Source organism: Syngnathus acus, chromosome 16 (assembly GCF_901709675.1).
Source record: "Syngnathus acus chromosome 16, fSynAcu1.2, whole genome shotgun sequence".
Lineage (NCBI taxonomy): Eukaryota > Metazoa > Chordata > Actinopteri > Syngnathiformes > Syngnathidae > Syngnathus > Syngnathus acus.
The window spans coordinates 154,381-172,626 of NC_051101.1; the positions used below are offsets into that span (position 1 = coordinate 154,381).

General features: G+C 50.5%; 2 protein-coding genes across 6 annotated transcripts; both read left to right on the plus strand.

The window, feature by feature from the left end:
* Positions 1–55: 55 nt before the first annotated feature.
* Positions 56–8,272, plus strand: selenbp1 (selenium binding protein 1). Of its 2 annotated transcripts, XM_037273892.1 has the most exons (12): positions 56–291; positions 1,484–1,537; positions 1,609–1,721; positions 1,952–2,137; positions 2,729–2,849; positions 2,906–3,088; positions 3,328–3,509; positions 3,646–3,724; positions 3,804–3,925; positions 4,004–4,096; positions 7,597–7,715; positions 7,877–8,272. In XM_037273892.1, the coding sequence occupies exons 1-12, from the start codon at positions 288–290 to the stop codon at positions 8,037–8,039; spliced, it is 1,419 nt and encodes a 472-aa protein (XP_037129787.1). In that variant the 5' UTR covers positions 56–287; the 3' UTR covers positions 8,040–8,272. The 2 variants fall into 2 exon arrangements, with proteins under 2 accessions (XP_037129787.1, XP_037129789.1); XM_037273894.1 differs by lacking the exons at positions 56–291; positions 1,484–1,537; positions 1,609–1,721; positions 1,952–2,137 and adding an exon at positions 2,363–2,476.
* A 1,132-nt stretch (positions 8,273–9,404) lies between these two features.
* Positions 9,405–18,177, plus strand: pi4kb (phosphatidylinositol 4-kinase, catalytic, beta). 4 transcript variants are annotated; one of them, XM_037273888.1, is made up of 12 exons: positions 9,405–9,560; positions 11,695–12,276; positions 12,801–13,136; positions 13,278–13,505; positions 15,514–15,741; positions 15,804–15,913; positions 16,450–16,554; positions 16,619–16,742; positions 16,808–17,073; positions 17,305–17,437; positions 17,514–17,634; positions 17,717–18,177. In XM_037273888.1, the coding sequence occupies exons 2-12, from the start codon at positions 11,734–11,736 to the stop codon at positions 17,896–17,898; spliced, it is 2,376 nt and encodes a 791-aa protein (XP_037129783.1). In that variant the 5' UTR covers positions 9,405–9,560; positions 11,695–11,733; the 3' UTR covers positions 17,899–18,177. The 4 variants fall into 4 exon arrangements, with proteins under 4 accessions (XP_037129783.1, XP_037129785.1, XP_037129786.1 ...); XM_037273890.1 differs by having other exon boundaries at positions 15,807–15,913; XM_037273891.1 differs by having other exon boundaries at positions 15,514–15,735; positions 15,807–15,913.
* The last annotated feature ends 69 nt before the right edge of the window (positions 18,178–18,246 follow it).

An 18,246-nucleotide genomic window follows, 5' to 3' on the forward strand; every position in this document is an offset into this window, starting at 1 on the left:
TTGGAGGTGACGGCTCTGCTCGCGTGAGTGAGCCGCCCTTGGCCCCAAACAGCCAAAGATCCATTTGCTCCTTTGCTTTGTCATGTGACATACAAAGCAAAGGGAAGAGCCACTTCCCAGCCAGTTAGCTTTGGCAGAGTTTATTGGCCTTCTCGCCAGAAGCTCCGCCTGCCACCCCCTCTGCTCTCCTCTCCCCCCTCGTTGGTGGGCTAAACCCATAAAAGTGTGTGCGTGTGTTTGTCCGAGTGTGTGTGCATGCTGACTGCTAAACACCAGCGAGCGTCGACATGGGTGAGTGAGCTTCTGCAAACGTAATAGCCCACTCGCACAACAAACATGCTTTCGTTGCTTTTGTGTAAAATGCTTGTCATTGCTCCGTGCACGCAGCTACGAGGTATGCGAGATCTTGATATCGCTGCGTGCAATCCTATACTGGGATTCACTTCCTGTTTTTCTTGAAGTCTGCTGCACTTTTTTTGTTGAACCAGATGACCTTGACCCCACACACTGGCAAGCTTTCGAAACGGTGAATGCAGACCAAGCAACAACATGCGTAACGACAGGAGGCGACTTTCAGTCAAAGACTGGCCCTCATTTTGTGCGCTCAGCAAAATGTTGTTGTTGGTACTGGTGCAGCTTGACCCGGAAGTGGGTTCCACGGGGGCAACCGAGTCCTGAGGTGACCTCCCCTAGGCCGCCAAACAAAACCGGGGCTGTTTACCACAGCTCAGCGAAAACAAAAGAGGCAACCAGTTGCTTTCTTCCTCCTCGGAAAACATTCTGGTGGCGCAAAAGATTGCAATTGAGTGCTGCTAGCAGGAACAGGTGTGCGACAGAACCATTCTCACTTTCACGAACGGCTGGAAGACAGAGACCCGGCTGGAGGCGCGACCTTTTTCTGCCTCACAGGGAATTCGTTGGCACAGGTTGACAGTCTACCAGGCGCCCCTGTGCGTGGCCCACCTGACTACTTTATGCTCATAACTGGTTCCAACGTGGGCCAGAGTTGTATGAGCTTACTTGAGAGTGGAAATGTTGCCCTCACTTGTGAATGCACTTGTTTTTCCCCAAATCTTTTGACATTTGGCCTGGTGAGAGGCCGCTGCCGGCTGCAAAAGTCCAACCCAAGTCTTGCACTGATCAACTTGACTGGAGCTGCAACACGGGAACAGCTGGTTAATGTTCAACCCCAACTTGCGTAACGCTCATTGATTGTTGGGGCCTGGAACGGCCTGATCCAGTGGTTCTGTGACCTGGATGAGTGCGAGCAACTCTTGTACACGCGCCTCCTGCCTTTTCCCACATTTGCTCACCTCACCGCATTCCTCTTTCCGTCAACAATGGGAGGGCTTGGGGGGGTCAGACTGGGTGGGGCTGCCACATCCCGTCTTGTGACCTTTGCCCATGGGGGGGCTTGGGGGCGGTCAGACTGGGCGGGGCTGCCACATCCTATATTGTGACCTTTGCCCTTGCTTATACGCAGCTGGCTGCTCAGGATGTGGACCGGGATACGCGAGCCCGCTCAACGCCATGAAGGGTGAGTGTGTGTGTGTGTCTGCGCATGTCTGCGTGTGTGCGCACATCACTTAGCGTACATGCATGTTGAAGGCGATCGCGAGAAGATTGTGTATCTTCCGTGCATCTACCGCAACACGGCCACCTGCCAGGCGGACTACTTGGCCACCGTGGACGTGGACCCGGACTCTTCGTCCTACTGCCAGGTATGTTGCCATTATCTTCACCCTGCCCCTCCTTCATGCCAACAAGCGGCTTCTTGCCTCTGCGGGACATGCGCTTGTTTTGGTCCCTCTTTTTTTAGGTTTTATAGACTTGAGGTAGCTGGTCGGTAGTTGCGCCTTCAGCAGAACCAGTTCCTCATCTATTGCTGTTGAGTGAAATTCAGCAGCAAGTTTGAAAGTGGGCTGGTTGGACGCTGCGGCTTGTCTTGCAGGTGGTGCACCGCCTTCCCATGCCCAACGTCAACGATGAGCTCCACCACAGCGGCTGGAATGCGTGCAGCAGCTGCTTCGGCGACGCCTCCAAGAAGCGCAACCGCCTCATCCTGCCTGCTCTCATCTCCTCTCGGATCTATGTGGTGGACGTCGGCGCCGACCCCCGAAAGCCCAGACTCCACAAGGTCCGTCCTGCACCTCGCAGTCAGTCTTGCGCGTCAGCTCAGAGGAAGGTGTCAATCCTTTCAGGCTTGCCACAATTTCCTTCGGGAATCCAATTTTCTTCTCAGCCATTTTTAACCTACCTTCTTTTGTCAAATCCTTCCAAACGACTTGATGTCGTCGAGCACTCTGAACTCTGCGTCCCATCAAGCAGGCGGCTAAGAAAGATATGCCATATTACAGCGGGCAGAGAGGCTCAAGTTAGATGATGCACGGTGATCCCTTTTGCCTAACACTGCCTGAAAGTGCGCACACGTGCTGCTCCGACCGAGGACATGACGCTGTCGCTGCTGCGAGCTTCTGTACAGCGCAGACAGGATTGACAAACTCGCGATCACACACATTGCCAACACACGTGTTGTCATCTTGAAATTAGACAAGGATCATGTTTTCTGCAGAAAGTCTTCAGGTTCCGAGTCAAGTCCTGAGCCTTTAACTTCCGAGCCAGAGCCAGCGGCTCGTGTCCCCTTCTCTGCTTTCGGTTGCCGAGTGAGGCGGCGCTTGGCTCCTCAAAGGTGACGGCGAGTCACGTGGCCCTTGTCTCGTCTTCTCAGATCGTGGAGCCTGTGGATCTGTACTGGAAATGCGGCCTGGCCAACCCCCACACCAGCCACTGTCTGGGCAGTGGTCAGATCCTGATCAGTTGCATGGGGGACCCCTCCGGGGGCGGCAAAGGTCAGACCGCCACCACAGCCTGTCAACTCCAAGGTTTGGGACTGTTGAATTCTCAGGTGGCTTTGTGCTGCTGGATGCTGAGACCTTTGAGGTGATTGGCAACTGGGAGCATCCTGGCGAGGCGGCCCCCTTCGGCTACGACTTTTGGTACCAGCCTCGCCACAACGTGATGATAAGCAGTGAGTGGGGAGCCCCCAAAATCCTTGCAGAGGGTTTTAATCCTGCTCATGTCGCAGAAGGTGAGAACAAAGACAAGGTCTTTCTTCTTTCCCTCCTCAAAATGTGCCTGACTCAAGACATTGCTCAAACATTCCTTGTTTTTGAAGCTGGCCTTTTTTGTTCTTACCCGCCAGACCTCATAGATTGATTATCGGGTTAAAGTAGTCCAAAGCCAGATCGGGGTCGAGGTTCTGGTCGGCACCAATTCAGCATCGGAATCTTGAACCCAACAGCCAATACAGGTTCCTTGTTGTTCCAGGCCATTATGGTACTTCCCTCCACGTGTGGGATTGGAGCACCCATAAGAGGGTGCAGACACTGGATCTGGGAGAAGAGGGTGCCATTCCTCTTGAGGTCCGGTTTCTCCATGACCCAGATGCCACAGAAGGTTTTGTGGGCTGTGCCCTAAGGGGGAACGTGTTCCGGTTTTACAGAGAACCAGTGGGTGACTACTTGCAAGGCCCAACATGCCAGAACTCTTCCGCTTTGGAAACTACCTGCCGCCTTTTACTGTCACCTTTGTCCACAATTGTCCTCTTTTGCACCGTTCCGTTTCATGTCACATTTTGTCCCTCAGACAGGAAAGTGGGCTGCAGAGAAGGCCATAGGTGTTCCCAGTAAGAAAGTCGAAGGATGGATTCTGCCTGACATGCCAGGTCTGCGGCAACACCAGCCTGAGTTGCCGTCTGTCTGCCTGCCTGCCTGTCTGTCTAACACCTGTCTGCATGTCTGTAGGCCTGATCACTGACATCCTGATCTCTTTGGATGACCGCTTCCTTTACTTCAGCAATTGGCTACATGGTGACGTCAGACAGTACGACATCAGCGACACCAGGAACCCTCGACTGGTTGGACAGGTCAGATGTCATATGACTGCACGTCCACAGGCGGAGCGCTGCAAGAGAGGCATTTACTTTGCATCTGTGTGTCCCCAGGTGTTTTTGGGAGGCAGTATCACCAGTGATGGACCGGTCCGAGTCCTAGAGGACCCAGATAACCAGCTGCAGCCCCGCCCCCGTTTTATTAAGGTCTCTCAGACAGGATACCTGCCTGACTTTCGTCTATGTCGTCTAGTGGGTTGTCCATTTAGCTAGTTTGCGCTTAGTAGTCATCTGTCTGCTTGACTTCCTTGTCAAGCCTGCTTCCAATACAAAAACAACAACAACAACAGTGACCAGTATGTTTTTGTTGTGTTCTCCACAACCCCCTCTGTGAACTGAACTGAGCCAGCCTGTTACTGGGGTGCTGTGTTACTGGGTAATTGCTGGTGTCACCAGCTCGCAGCGGAGCAACAACAGCATGTTGGTCTTATGGCACGGCTTTGACTCAGTGAGTTGAGCAGGTTCGCCAGTGACCCAAGCCAACTGCTCCAGACTTGGCTGCTTTTGCAAATCAGCAGCAAAACACAACAAAACTAAGTCAAGTCAAGTTTATTTGTATAGCCCTAAATCACAAGCAGTCTCAAAGGGCTTCACATAGACAAAAATTGACAATTATTCTCAAAGCATCCCCTGATCTTAAGCTCCCAAAAGGGCAAGGAAAAACTAAAAAAAAAAACCCGACCAGGGGAAATGAGAAACCTTGAGAAGGGACCACAGATGGAAGGATCCCCCTTTCAGGATCACCAGGCTGTAATGGATGCAGAGAGGGCACAAATAATACATAATATGAAAATCAATGAGAAAGTGGATGTCCAAGTCAAAGCGAAGAGCTGCCGGAGGTGCCCTCAATTGTCCTGGCAGTGTCTTCGAGGAGGTTGAGCTGCAGTTCCCCCATCCTGAATTGGTCCACGAGAATCCAGATAGCCGTTGTCAGTTTGGGTGCCACCTAACCACCTCCCCAGCCGGGGGAGGGGTGGGGGGAGGGGTGGTGGGGAGAGGGCGCGAAAACAAACTCCAGCCGAATCGGCCACTACAGGTTAATTAAAGGCCATATCATAGAAATGTGTCTTTAAACGTGTCTTAAATGTTTCTACTGAGGTAGTAGTTCTAATATCCATTGGTAGGGCATTCCAAAGCTCTGGAGCCTGAATAGAAAATGCTCTAGACCCTGCAGACATTTTCTTGGCCCTCTGTGTTACTAAAAGACTAGCGTTTTGCGAACGAAGGTTACGAGACGGAACATAAGAAACAACTAGGTCGACGAGATATGAAGGCGCAAAGCCATGCAGTGATTTATAGGTTAATAGAAGAACCTTGAAGTCACATCTTAAATGGACCGGGAGCCAATGTAAGTTGGCTAATATTGGGGTAATGTGATCAAATTTTCTTGTCCGTGAGAGCAGCCTCGCAGCAGCATTTTGTACTAACTGTAGACTTTTGATGCGGGACTTAGGAAGACCAGAGAATAATACATTACAGTAGTCCAGGCGCGACGTGACGAACGCATGTATAATAGTTTCCGCATCACCGGTCGAGAGGATCGGACGAATCTTAGCAATATTACGAAGGTGAAAAAACGCAATTCTGGTTATATTCTTAATGTGCTTTTGAAAGGAGAGCGTTTGGTCAAATATTACCCCGAGATTAGTTACAGTCTCGCTCTGAGTGATAGTACGGTTATCTATAGTTATAGTGGTTTCCTTAAATAAGTGTTGATAACGAGTTGGACCAATTATCAACATATAATTACTGAGACAGTCCGGGTCAAGATTTGGTCGCTTAAGTAACGGTTTAATGATAGCGGTTTTAAAGGCTGTTGGCACTATCCCAGAGGAGACAGATTGATTATATTTAAGACGGACGGTCCTAAAATTTGAAATAATTCTTTAAGTAATTTGGCTGGAAGCGGGTCGAGTAAACATGTTGTTTGTTTAGCCGCACTAACCAATTGTGTAAGCCTTTCAAGGGACACGCTTTTAAAATTTGAGAAGGTTATTGCATGATCATCAGCGCTGGTAAACGGCGGTCTCGACTGACCGATTGGAATGGTACCGTATTTTCCGCACTATTAGGCGCACTTAAAAACTTACATTTTACTCAAAAAACCACAGTGCGCCTTATAATGCAGAGCGCCTTATATATGGCTCAATTGATGAATTTGTTGATCCATACTGGTTGTACACAGTGCTCTGCCAAAATGTTTCAGTGCGTTTTAGTACGACTAGTAAATTACAAGGTCGCATCGCTTCCCAACATTACGGCAACTGTGGTCAGGGGGCGTCACCGAATAGCTGTTGTACCCGCGAGGCTATTTCATTTCAAAATAGGCTGCTCCGTTAATGTTTCGAGTAAATTTACGGATTGATATGGAAGGGAAACATAGGTAAGCAGTACCAATGTGTTAGATCAAACTTTAGTCAGTTCCGATCATTTTATAGGAGATCGTTTGAGAAACGCGATTGTTTACACTTTGCTGAGGCTCATGGGGGTCTGCGAGCTGAGGCTCATGGGAGTTTGCGGGTGGCTAATGCTATAGTAATAGCTGCTATACGCACAAGGCTATTTCATGTCAAAATAGGCTGCTCTGTTAATGTTTCGAGTAAATTTACGGATCGATATGGAAGGGAAACATAGGTAAGCAGTACCAGTGTTAGATCGAACCTTAGTCAGTTCTGATCATTTTATAGGAGATTGTTTGAGAAACGCGATTGTTTACAGAGGGCTCATTGGTTATTGGCTAGTGGATGCATACCGCAACCCTAGTCAACCTCAGTTTGTTGCAGTATAGCTTCTATTTTATGCGCCTTTTAATCCGGTGCGCCCTATATATGAAATAATTTCTAAAATAAAAAATTCAATGAGGGTGCGCCTTATAATCCAGTGCGCCTTTTGGTGCGAAAAATACGGTATTCTTGATGTTCCTAATGGATTCAATCTTTTGAGCAAAAAATTTCATGAACTCGTCAGCTGAGTGGAAGGAGCTATCGGGGGTCGGCTGGCGTAGTGTTAGCTTTGCCACTGTATCAAATAGGTATTTAGGATTGTTTTTATTGAGATTGACTTGCGAAAAATAACGAGTTTTTGCTAAGATAAGCACATTTTTATATTTCAGGAGGCTGTCCTGCCATGCCTGATGGAAAACCTCAAGTTTGGTTAAACGCCATCTGCGCTCATGCTTTCTACATAATTGCTTAAGCGTACGTGTTTCATCTGTGAAACACGGAGTAGGCACTCTACGGCGAGTTTTCAGACGTAGCGGCGCCACAGAGTCGATGGCATTTAACAATGTCGCATTGAATTCATTTGTAAGATTATCAATCGAGCCGATGTATGCGGGAAATATGGCGGTTGCCGGCGACAGTAACTCAGATAGCGCAGTTGCAGTCATGGAGTTAAAATTACGGCTGAAATTTTGAGCTATGCTGCTCTAGGCTTTTTTATTTGGTTTAAGCAGGCGAATGTATCGTCTGTCTGTCTGTCTGTCCAGTTATCCCTTGTTTATTTTGCTACCTACGACCATACCTATTCAAGCCGTCCAGCTATCTATCCCTCTGTCTTTGTGCAGTAGCTGTCTTATCACCGGTCTGTCTAGCTTGCTAGCAAGCTTTGCTCTAGTTGTCTACTTACCTGCCTGCACATGTGTCTAGGGGAAGCGCGTCTCTGGTGGTCCCCAGATGTTACAGTTAAGTTTGGATGGTCAAAGGCTATATGCAACTACGTCACTCTACAGTGGCTGGGACAAACAGTTCTACCCTGAAATGGTCCGGTTAGTGTCTTTCACACGCGCACGCACACACACACACACACACACACACACACACACACACACACACACACACACACACACACACACACACACACACACACACACAAGAAGACTCTGTCTTTGGGCAGCAATGATGCTAACGTTGCTAATGCCATTTGCAGGGAGGGGTCGGTAATGATGCAAATCCACGTGGACTCCCTCAAGGGGGGTCTAACTCTCAACGAGAACTTCCTTGTGGACTTCGGCAAGGAGCCCGGTGGTCCGGCACTGGCTCATGAGCTGCGGTACCCGGGAGGAGACTGCACATCTGACATCTGGCTGTGACCCCAAACATTCGCTGCTTCTTCTAAAGGGTGCCTGCCAGTCAAATTTGATCTGTGCTTCCAATTTGAAGCTCATCACATGGTTTTGTCTGAATGTTAACAACCCATGCGTGATTGTAAATGCAAATTCAAAAGACTTGATGATGATTATCGTGATCTTACTAAGAGAGCAGCAGCACTGGGGCCCACGGTTGTACTTGGTACAATAAATGTGTGTCGCCCCAAAAGGCCTGTTTAGGAGAGTTTTTCTTACCAAAAAGCCAAGTGAGGCCAACTCGATTGTTGCCACCTGTTTCGGGTGACTGTGCCATCTTCAAAATCCTTGGCCTTTTACTGGATCAAACCATTCATCTTGATTTACGCTTCACATTAAAACTGAAACCCGCTCACTGGAAAAATGTTTCTAAGTTGAGGTCCATGTTATGGCATTGTGAAGTAAAAATGAGTCCAGATTGCGCTCACTACTTTTGTTGCTAATGGTAACCATTAACATAACATTCCATCCATCCATTATCTTCTCTTAATAAGGGTCACAGGTGTGCTGGAGCCTATTGCGGGGGACAATCTGAACCGGTCGCCAGCCAATCGCAAGGCACACAGAGATGAACAACCATTCGCACACTCACACCTACGGGCAATTTGGAGCGCTCAATCAGCCTACCGTGCATGTTTTTGGAAGGTGGGAGGAAAGCGATGCAGGCACATGAAGAACATGCTAACTTCACACAGCAAAGTTTGTGTTGAGATTCACACGTTTTAAAACCAACAAGCAAAAATGAGCCTGCCACAAATTCATTGTATGGAATATATATATAAAAGGGGTTGTCAGTGGCTGTCACTCCATGAACCAGTAACTTGGGGCACTACAATGAAATGATTGTGCAGGTAACGACTATGGCACCACACTGGAAACACAACTAATGATAAGATGGCATCATCTTTGAGGATTTAAAATTGTCGCTAGGCATGGTAAGAAGTCAATGATTTACAATCTCCTTGCTATACATTTTAGTGCATAGGTGGCAACACAATGAGTCATCCATGTGTGAATCATCACCATCACAAGTTATCAACACATGTCTGCTTGGTTTCAAGTGAAGTGGGCCAGTCAAAAATTGAGAAACACTTTCTCATGCTGCTGAATGGAAAATGTGACCGTTAATGGACGTTGTCTCGTTTCTAATGAACACTAAGGCCTACTGCACTTCTGCAGTTTGAAATTGGTCGTAATGGTGCTGGTTGGAGTGCTAAATGTTTTTTTTAGCTGCTACTTTGTGTCGAACGTTTGAGAAGCTCCGCTCAAAGGGAGTAAAGCGCATCTGCCGACTTTTTTCGACACGAGCGGACGGTTTGACTCGACCAAAATGGCGGCGAGGTAGACAAGAGGCAAATAAAGTTGCATGTCTCCTCCTAGCGGCCAATAAGCATCATCCTCTACGGCTGCGGGCGGCCAGTCGACAGCATCAATGGGAGGACAAAGTTGACTCGACGACACGATTGACAGTCACCAGAGCTCAACAAGGTACGGACGAGCCGCCAGCAAACACGTCACGCACTTCGTTCGACGTTAGCTTAGCCTTTAGCTTCCCAGTGAGTTCAGGCATTTACTCAGCAGACCCTAGCAACAGTTGGCTGCTGCTAACGCAGCTAAAAAGCCTCCGAGTGAGCTCAGACGGTCTCGGAGCCGGCCAGACACTTGGCTAATCTACAGAACTGCTACTGCTAGCCGAATGTTAGCCACTAACACACTCGATTGCTACTCCGCGAAATGCATGAGCCTAGTCCAGACTGTGCCGATGTCAGTTGCAAGCCCACAAAGACGGGTTCGCGTCGAGGTTATTTTCAACAATTTGCTGAGTTGATGCGCAAGTTGTTTGGATAGAGGGCTCGCCCACGGAGGGGACCAGTCCGTTGTTGTTTGTCTTGCTTGGGTGGAGAGTAAAGCCTGCAGAACCCGTGTTCAAATGCCAGGATTTTGAGATGCAATGAAATTAATTGGCCTTTTGAAATTGGTAACCTAGCGAGTTCCCAAAGATAAGAAATATAATGATTAAGCAACCGCGTTCGCAAGCTTTCGTTCTTCCCTCATCACGTGAATCAGTAACGTGCAAGGCTCCAAATAACGTCCTGAGGAGTGCGGTAGCTGGATGGCTTTTGTTAAACAATGAAATCCTGTCACTGCACTGTGACGGGGAGTTGAATGCAGGGCTGCGAGGGTGAGATGTTCAATTTGGGGCAGTAATTAGGAGCAAAATAACAGAATTACGTTGACTCGTGCTTACGACACCCACGCAACAACCTCGGAATGAGGCCAAAAGCACTGAGGCACATACAGGAAAAAAGAATGTTGGCATTCTTCTGGGGGCCACTCAGCCACCAGTTGCCCATCTGTTTTGTAACTTTGCAAATAGAGAAATGAGATATGCGTGTTGCGAACGCAAGCGCCTCCACTGTGCCACATGGATGCCGGTTTGCTTTGCAGTGTGTTTGGATGAGGTGCAAAACGTGAAGGCACTCATTTCGAGTTCCCCAAAGTGTCAGGGGTGTGGCTGCAATAGCATCAAGAAAGTTGAAAAGTGGAGCACATCTTCTGCAGAAATTGAGTTTTTGCTTTGGGAAAAATCACTTTTGGACAAGCTGGTGAAAAAAATGCCACACCGCGATTATTTCCCAGCATGTCCGATGGAGCCTCGGTTTGCTCTGCTACCCGTGGAAGCCATTTTCCACCAGATGCAAGTTGCGGCCGAAAATTTGAGCAGCGAGAAAGCAGGGTTTAACCCCTCAGGACGGTTACGACTGTAGAGCATCAGAACTTGACTTGGGGTGGATATTGCATTTGTGGTGGAGGACGAGTCAAGCGTCAAAATGCATTGCCGGTTTTCCGCTTGCTGTTGACTGAAAATGACATCGTGGTTGCTCAGCTGTGTTCTGAGTTTGGTCACGTGGCAAGCAGAGCTGCGATTGGCCGTGAGCAGCCGTGATGTCTTTTTTAGTTGACAGTGAGCGTCAAAATGGCTGCCCCCCCCCCCACCCCCCTGCCGAGGTCGATGAAAAACAGGCGGCTTTCACTTCACAAACACAATATTGGTCAACAGCGTGATTAGATGCGCAGTAGATTTTGAGAAGGAAGCTTTTCTTTCCAGCTCTCTTTGAGGCAGGCAGCCCAGCCCGCCTCCGCTCCCTCACCGCTGGCTCGGCCTCGGGCGGAAATCTGTAGAGGATAAAACGTCGAATCACAAAAAGCCTCAAGCCAAAGTTAGGCTTGAAAACCTGCCGTCGATTTGGCTACCTTGTGATTCTTCATTATCCATTATTCTGTCAGAGCCCTCGCCATTCGTCCCGCTTTTCAAGTTTGGAATCAGAACTGCAGCCAGTTCTTGTTCTTTGTTCTTGGATTGTCTATTGTTGAACATCTGAGATCTGACACTTGTGTAGTCGACACGTTAGCTGTGCGACGTTCCTTCTCCTTTGTGGGTTTTGGAGCCACCCGCAACTGTAGCGCTGCCCTGTTGGCATGATGTGCAATTTCGGTCCCAAAACAAAAACCCACCACCAGTTGTACTAGTTAGAACATAGTTTCCAACCCCAAATGGGGCCAAGGAGTACACAGTGACAACAAGCATTCTCATCTGTGTGTATGTGTGTGTCTGCTGCAGTGAAGGTGGGCGGAGCCTCCTTCCCTCCTGGTGGTCTCAATGGAGGAAAAGTATGCGGAGCACTCTCCCGTCCAATTGGAACACGACGCCCCCTCCCCGCGCCCGGTTCCCGCTGCCGCCATCACTCCCCCACTGGGCGTCATCAGTGAGGGGACGGGCGAGGGGGCGGGCAGCGAAGGAGCGGGGCCGCTGATCGACGCGGCGGCGGCAGAGAGGGCGTGTCGGGAAGTCCTGCACAAGCTCAAGCTGAGACACATCGACCCCGCCTGCGACGGGGACAGGTCGACCGGGTCAGACAGGGACCAGGACGGGGACGAGGACGGGCGGGCGGAGGGTGGCCGGCGGCGGCGGCCCAACCCGTCCAAGCAGTCGTGGCTCCTGCGCCTGTTTGAGTCCAAACTCTTTGACGTGTCCATGGCCATCTCTTACCTGCATAACTCCAAGGAGCCCGGCGTGCAGGCCTATATCGGCAACCGACTCTTCAGCTTTCCACACGACGACGTTGACTTCTTCCTGCCGCAGCTCCTCAACATGTACGTGCACATGGATGAGCACGTCGGCGACGCCATCAAGCCTTACGTGGTGGGTGCGGGCGCGCACATGGCAAACACACACGCGCGCACAACGTATACACACACGCGGTCGATGCAAACACGCACAGGGCAGTTGGGTTGGGTTTTATATTTGCGTGAAGTTGTGGGGGAAGCTTTGCCAAATGCCGGCATATGCCATCAGGAACCAGCAGTGTTTTCTTGGCTGCCAAGTGTGTGTGTGTGTGTGTGTGTGTGTGTGTGTGTGTGTGTGTGTGTGTGTGTGTGTGTGTGTGTGTGTGTGTGTGTGTGTGTGTGTGTGTGTGTGTGTGTGTGTGTGTGTGTGTGTGTGTGTGTGTGTGTGTGTGTGTGTGTGTGTGTGTGTGTGTGTGTGTGTGTGTGTGTGTGTGTGTGTGTGTGTGTGTGTGTGTGTGTGTGTGTGTTTGTGTTTGTGTTTGTGTTTGTGTTTGTGTTTGTGTTTGTGTTTGTGTTTGTGTTTGTGTATGCGTGCGTGCGTGTGTATGCGTGCGTGCGTGTGTGCGTCTGTCTGTCTGTGTCTGTCTGTCCCTCCCTCAGGTGCATCGCTGCAGGCAGAGCATCTCCTTCAGCCTGCAGTGCGCGTGGCTGCTGGCGGCGTACTCGTCCGATATGCACATCTCAACGCAGCGCCACTCGCGAGGTGCCAAGTTGCGCAAGCTCATCCTGTCTGACCAGCTCAAGCCGGCCGCCAGCCGGGCCCGCCGGGACCCCCTGACGCTGGCGCCCTTCTGTGCCGTGCCCACCGAGACAGGCCTGTCGCCCTCCAAACGCACACACCAGCGGTCCAAGTCGGACGCAGCCGTGGCCGTCAGCCTCAGTGGCGACCTCAAGAGGACGGCCAGCAACCCGAAAGTGGAGAACAGCCATGACGAGGTACGCGGGCACCCTTAATCGATTGAGGAAAGGCCGCCCATTAGCTGGCTTGGGCAAGTCCCACCTGCTGCTGCGTCAAACCGCAATGGGGCCAAACCTAACGCCCGCCGCCTTGTGTTGTTTTGGCCCACGGGCCGGCAGCCGCTGCGCCTGGCGCCGCAGCGCGACTTCATCAAGTCTTTGATGGGCATCGGTAAGCGTTTGGCCACGCTGCCCACCAAAGAGCAGAAGACGCAGCGGCTCATCTCGGAGCTATCGCTGCTCAACCACAAGCTGCCCGCCCGCGTCTGGCTGCCCACCGCCGCCTTCGAGCACCACGTGGTGCGCGTGCCGCATACGCAGGCCGTCGTGCTCAACTCCAAGGACAAGGTGATGCCCGCCTTCTCTTTGCACGTATCGCCTCTTGATCTTTTAAGTTGGAGCACGAGCGTGGTGGCGGCAAAGTCACTTGGCAGACGTGGAACTGTTTGACAAACAACGCCATCGCTGTCCCGGGCTTAGCTTAGCATATAGAAAGCAGCACTGAGTTTTAGAGAGTGACTGACGGACGGACATTAACTAACTAACTAACTAACTACCTAACTAACTAACTGGTAGGGAGGTAGGTCTGTAGGTAGATAGATACATACATATGTTATTGATCCCGGGGGGAAATTCAGTTGCCAGCAGTTAAGTACCGTATTTTCCGCCCTAAAAGGCGCACCGGGTTATAAGGCGCACCTTCAATGAACGGCCCATTTTAAAACTTTGTCCATATATAAGGCGCACCGGATTATAAGGCGCATAAAATAGAAGCTATACTGCATCAAACTGAGGTTGACTAGGGTTGCGGTATGCATCCACTAGCCAATAACCAACGAGCCCTCTGTAAACAATCGCGTTTCTCAAACGATCTCCTATAAAATGATCAGAACTGACTAAAGTTCGATCTAACGCATTGGTACTACTTACCTATGTTTCCCTTCCATATCGATCCGTAGATTTACTCGAAACATTAACAGAGCAGCCTATTTTGACATGAAATAGCCTGGTACGTATAGCAGCTATCGCAATAGCATTAGCCATCCGCAAAGTCTCACGAGCCTCAGCTCGCAATCTCCCATGAGCCTCAGCAAAGTGTAAACAATCGCGTTTCTCAAACGATCTCCTATAAAATGATCGGAACTGACTAAAGTTCGATCTAACGCATTGGTACTACTTACCTATGTTTCCCTTCCATATCGATCCGTAGATTTACTCGAAACATTAACAGAGCAGCCTATTTTGACATGAAATAGCCTCGCGGGTACAACAGCTATTCGGTGACGCCCCCTGACTACAGTTGCCGTAATGTTGGGAAGCGATGCGACCTTGTAATTTACTAGTCGTACTAAAACGTACTGAAACATTTTGGCAGAGCACTGTGTACAACCAGTATGGATCAACAAATTCATCAGTTGATCCATATATAAGGCGCACTGGCCTATAAGGCGCACTGTCGGCTTTTGAGAAAATTTTAGGTTTTTAGGTGCGCCTTTTAGGGCGGAAAATACGGTACATAAATAACAGATATACAATATAAAATCGGAAGCTACTGAAGCTACTCCTCCGCCCAGTGACTGTGCTGTAGAGTAGGTGGACAGGGTTGTCTTTGACGGACAGCAGCCTGGCCAACACCTGCTGTTCTGCTACAGATGCCAGATCAGGCAGCTCTGTGCCCACAACAGAACCCGCCTTCCTCACTAGTTTGTCCAGGCAGGAGGCATCTCTCTTCTTGATGCTGCCCCCCAGCACGCCACCGCAAAGAAGAGGGCGCTCACCAAACAGAACGATAAAACATCCGCGGCATCACATCGCAGACATTGAAGGACGCCAACCTCCTGAGGAAGTACATTGTCCTTTCTTACACAAAGCGTCCACATGCGCAGAGTAGTCGAGTTTGTCGTCCAGCAACACTCCAAGATCCTTACAGGCCTGCACACAGTCTCTATTGATAGTCACTGGCTCAGGACGAGGCCTGGGCCTCCTGAAGTCCACCACCATTTCCCTAGACCTGGCGGTGTTTAGGTGCATTTGTTGAAGCCACACCAACCGACGAACCACTGAACCAGGCCCCTGTAGTCCTCCTCCTGTCCATCTCTAATACAGCCAACAATAGCAGTGTCATCCCCAAACGTCTGCACATGGCAGAACTCAGTTGTACTGGAAGTCAGAGGTGTACAGGGTGAATTGAAGTCATGGAGACAGATCGTACAATAATGTTCACAGGCATTTATTCTTGAGACAAAAAAAAATTACCATTGCAAAGTCTATATATATATATATATATATATATATATATATATATATATATATATATATATATATATAAAAAATGAAAGTCTTTTTGATCCCACAGGCGCCTTACCTTATCTATGTGGAGGTTCTGGAGGTGGACAACTTTGAGACGTCCAAGGTGCCGGCTCGAATCCCGGAGAACCGTATCAGGAGCACACGCTCAGTGGAGCACCTGCCTGACTGCGGCATGAGCGCTGAGCAACGCGCCGGAAGCTTCTCCACCGTCCCCAACTACGACAACGATGATGAGGCCTGGTCGGTGGATGACATCGGCGAGCTGCAGGTCGAGGTGCGTGTCCGGCCGGGCGCTCTCCGACCCAAGTTGTCGGCCGCATGACTGCTCTTTTCCGGCAGCTTCCGGAGGTTCACACCAGCTGCGACAACATCAGTCAGTTTTCCGTGGACAGCGTAGGCAGTCTTGACAGCAAAGAACCCGTCTTCATCGCTGCGGGGGACATCAGGTTGGTCCCCTGACGCTCAGTTAAGCAGCTGTCTGCATTTGGCCGTATCCGTCGGGAGCGCTTTGAGGTTGCCGATCTCGCGTTGCAGGGTTCCAGATGACGGCGCATCCGTCAAAGTGTTCTCGAGATTGGTCTTGCCTTTGAACCGTTGAGTGTCTTGTTCAAAGGCATTTTTACTCTGACTCGGACGGGTCCGATTCCAGACTTTTGCTCAAGACCGCCGGTCCGGTACTGCTGTCAGAAAGAGACAATTCCAAGTGTCGCCTGAAATGCCACGTGCCTTGCACAAATTTGCTTAGATTTCCAAAACAACCGAGTAGAAAGTGGTCTAGTTGCAAAGGCCACGAAAACAAGACTGTGGTCTTTTGTTTTGTCTTGGATAAATACCGTCTCGGTCTGTCTTGGTCTCGAATGTCTTGTTCCCGCTCGACGCTGTCTTGACTCTAGCGCCTCGTTCAGCGTGTCAGTCAAGACTCGCGGGCGTGGCCGTCGAGTCGTTGCCATTTCCGCCAACACATTGGAACGTGCATATGTAGGCGTCGGCTGTCTGAGCAGCTGGCGCAGACCCCCACCGCTTTCAAGCGCGACCCCGAGGACCCGTCGGCCGTGGCTCTCAAAGAACCGTGGGAGGAGAAAGTCCGGTAGGCGTACCTCGCTTTAGCCGCCTCCCGCCGCGCATCCAATAACCGTGACTGCATTGTTCAGGAGGATCCGCGAAGGCTCCCCTTACGGGCACATGCCAACCTGGCGCCTGCTATCCGTCATCGTCAAGTGCGGCGATGACCTCCGTCAGGAGTTGCTGGCCTTCCAGGTGCTGCGGCAGCTGAAGGTAAGTCGCCGCCGCGCCCGGGACCTCCCCCTTTCTCTCCCTCCCTAAGCCGATGTGTCTGTCAGACTATCTGGGAGACGGAGCGGGTGCCGCTGTGGATCAAGCCCTACAAGATCCTGGTTCTGTCGTCGGACAGCGGCATGATCGAGCCGGTGGTCAACGCAGTGTCGCTGCATCAGGTCAAGAAGCACAGCCAGCTGTCTCTGCTGGACTACTTCCTGCAGGAGCACGGTGCGCCCACCACCGAAGCCTTCCTGACAGCGCAGAGGAACTTTGTGCAAAGCTGTGCTGGCTACAGCCTCATCTGCTACCTGCTGCAGGTCAAGGACAGGTCAGCGCAAAGCCAAAGTTTGGGCCCGTTTTTAGTTCACCCCGCAATTCGCCTACTATAAAACCAGAGACTATTCTATTCTGTTGATTCTGTTGCCCAGTCATGCCCGACCCTGTGATTTATAGTCACATCTAATATATAAATAAATAAATAAATATATACAATTTTCCCCCAAGCTCAACTGGGGGCGCTACTTAGTGTGAGCCTGAAAAGTGGATTTTGTCCCCTCAGGCACAATGGCAACATCCTGCTGGACGCATGCGGCCACATCATCCACATCGACTTCGGCTTCATCCTGTCCAGCTCGCCCAAGAACCTCGGCTTCGAGACGTCCGCTTTCAAACTCACCGCCGAGTTTGTTGAGGTCTTGCCTTGTTCCATCCATCGACCGCAAGGCTCGCCGAAGCCCCACCCTCATCGCGTCTGTGTGCGCATGTCAGGTGATGGGCGGTCCCGACGGCGACATGTTCAATTACTACAAGATGTTGATGCTCCAGGGCCTGATCGCCGCCCGCAAGCACATGGAGCGTGTGCTGCAAATTGTGGAGATCATGCAACAAGGTCAGCAGCGCATGCCAAGAACATGCTAAGATGGGGCGCGAGGCCGTGAGCTGACGGCAGGCGTGCGTTTGGCGTGCCACAGGTTCGCAGCTACCCTGCTTCCACGGCTCAAGCACCATGCGAGGCCTGAAGGAGCGCTTCCACATGAGCCTGACCGAGGAGCAGCTGCAACTTCTAGTTGAACAAATGGTGGTGGGCTCCATGCGCTCGCTCACCACCAAACTTTACGACGGCTTCCAGTACATCACCAACGGCATCATGTGATGACGATTGCATTCTCAGGTGTTTTGGGTCACTGGTGTCTTGGTCATCCTTCCGTGGAGAAAAGTTGGTGTGACATTCCTGACATGTTTTGCTCCATTTAGTTCTTTTTGTTGGGTGTGACGGAAACACCCTGACCTGTCAACATTGCCACTCCTAACAAGGCCCCGTCCACATTGTACAGCATCGCTTGGAAGTGTCAATTCACATTTAATGGCAGCGGTGATTTATTTGACGGTGTACTGCTTCATGGACGCACCGAAATAAAAGTGTGACAAAGTTTCACTATAAACTCTTTCTGCTCCTGAAACAAGAGGCTGGTCATTAAGCAAAACATTGTTAAGCTCGAGT

Bases quoted from the DNA above. Each gene is read 5' to 3' on its own strand.
- selenbp1 (XM_037273892.1), top strand. The intron at 2,138-2,728 runs GTCCGTCCTGCA...TCGTCTTCTCAG, and splicing joins GAAAGCCCAGACTCCACAAG to ATCGTGGAGCCTGTGGATCT. The intron at 4,097-7,596 runs GTCTCTCAGACA...ACATGTGTCTAG, and splicing joins CCCGCCCCCGTTTTATTAAG to GGGAAGCGCGTCTCTGGTGG.
- pi4kb (XM_037273888.1), top strand. From the start codon at position 11,734: ATGGAGGAAAAGTATGCGGAGCACTCTCCCGTCCAATTGGAACACGAC. The intron at 13,137-13,277 runs GTACGCGGGCAC...ACGGGCCGGCAG, and splicing joins TGGAGAACAGCCATGACGAG to CCGCTGCGCCTGGCGCCGCA. The intron at 15,742-15,803 runs GTGCGTGTCCGG...GCTCTTTTCCGG, and splicing joins TCGGCGAGCTGCAGGTCGAG to CAGCTTCCGGAGGTTCACAC.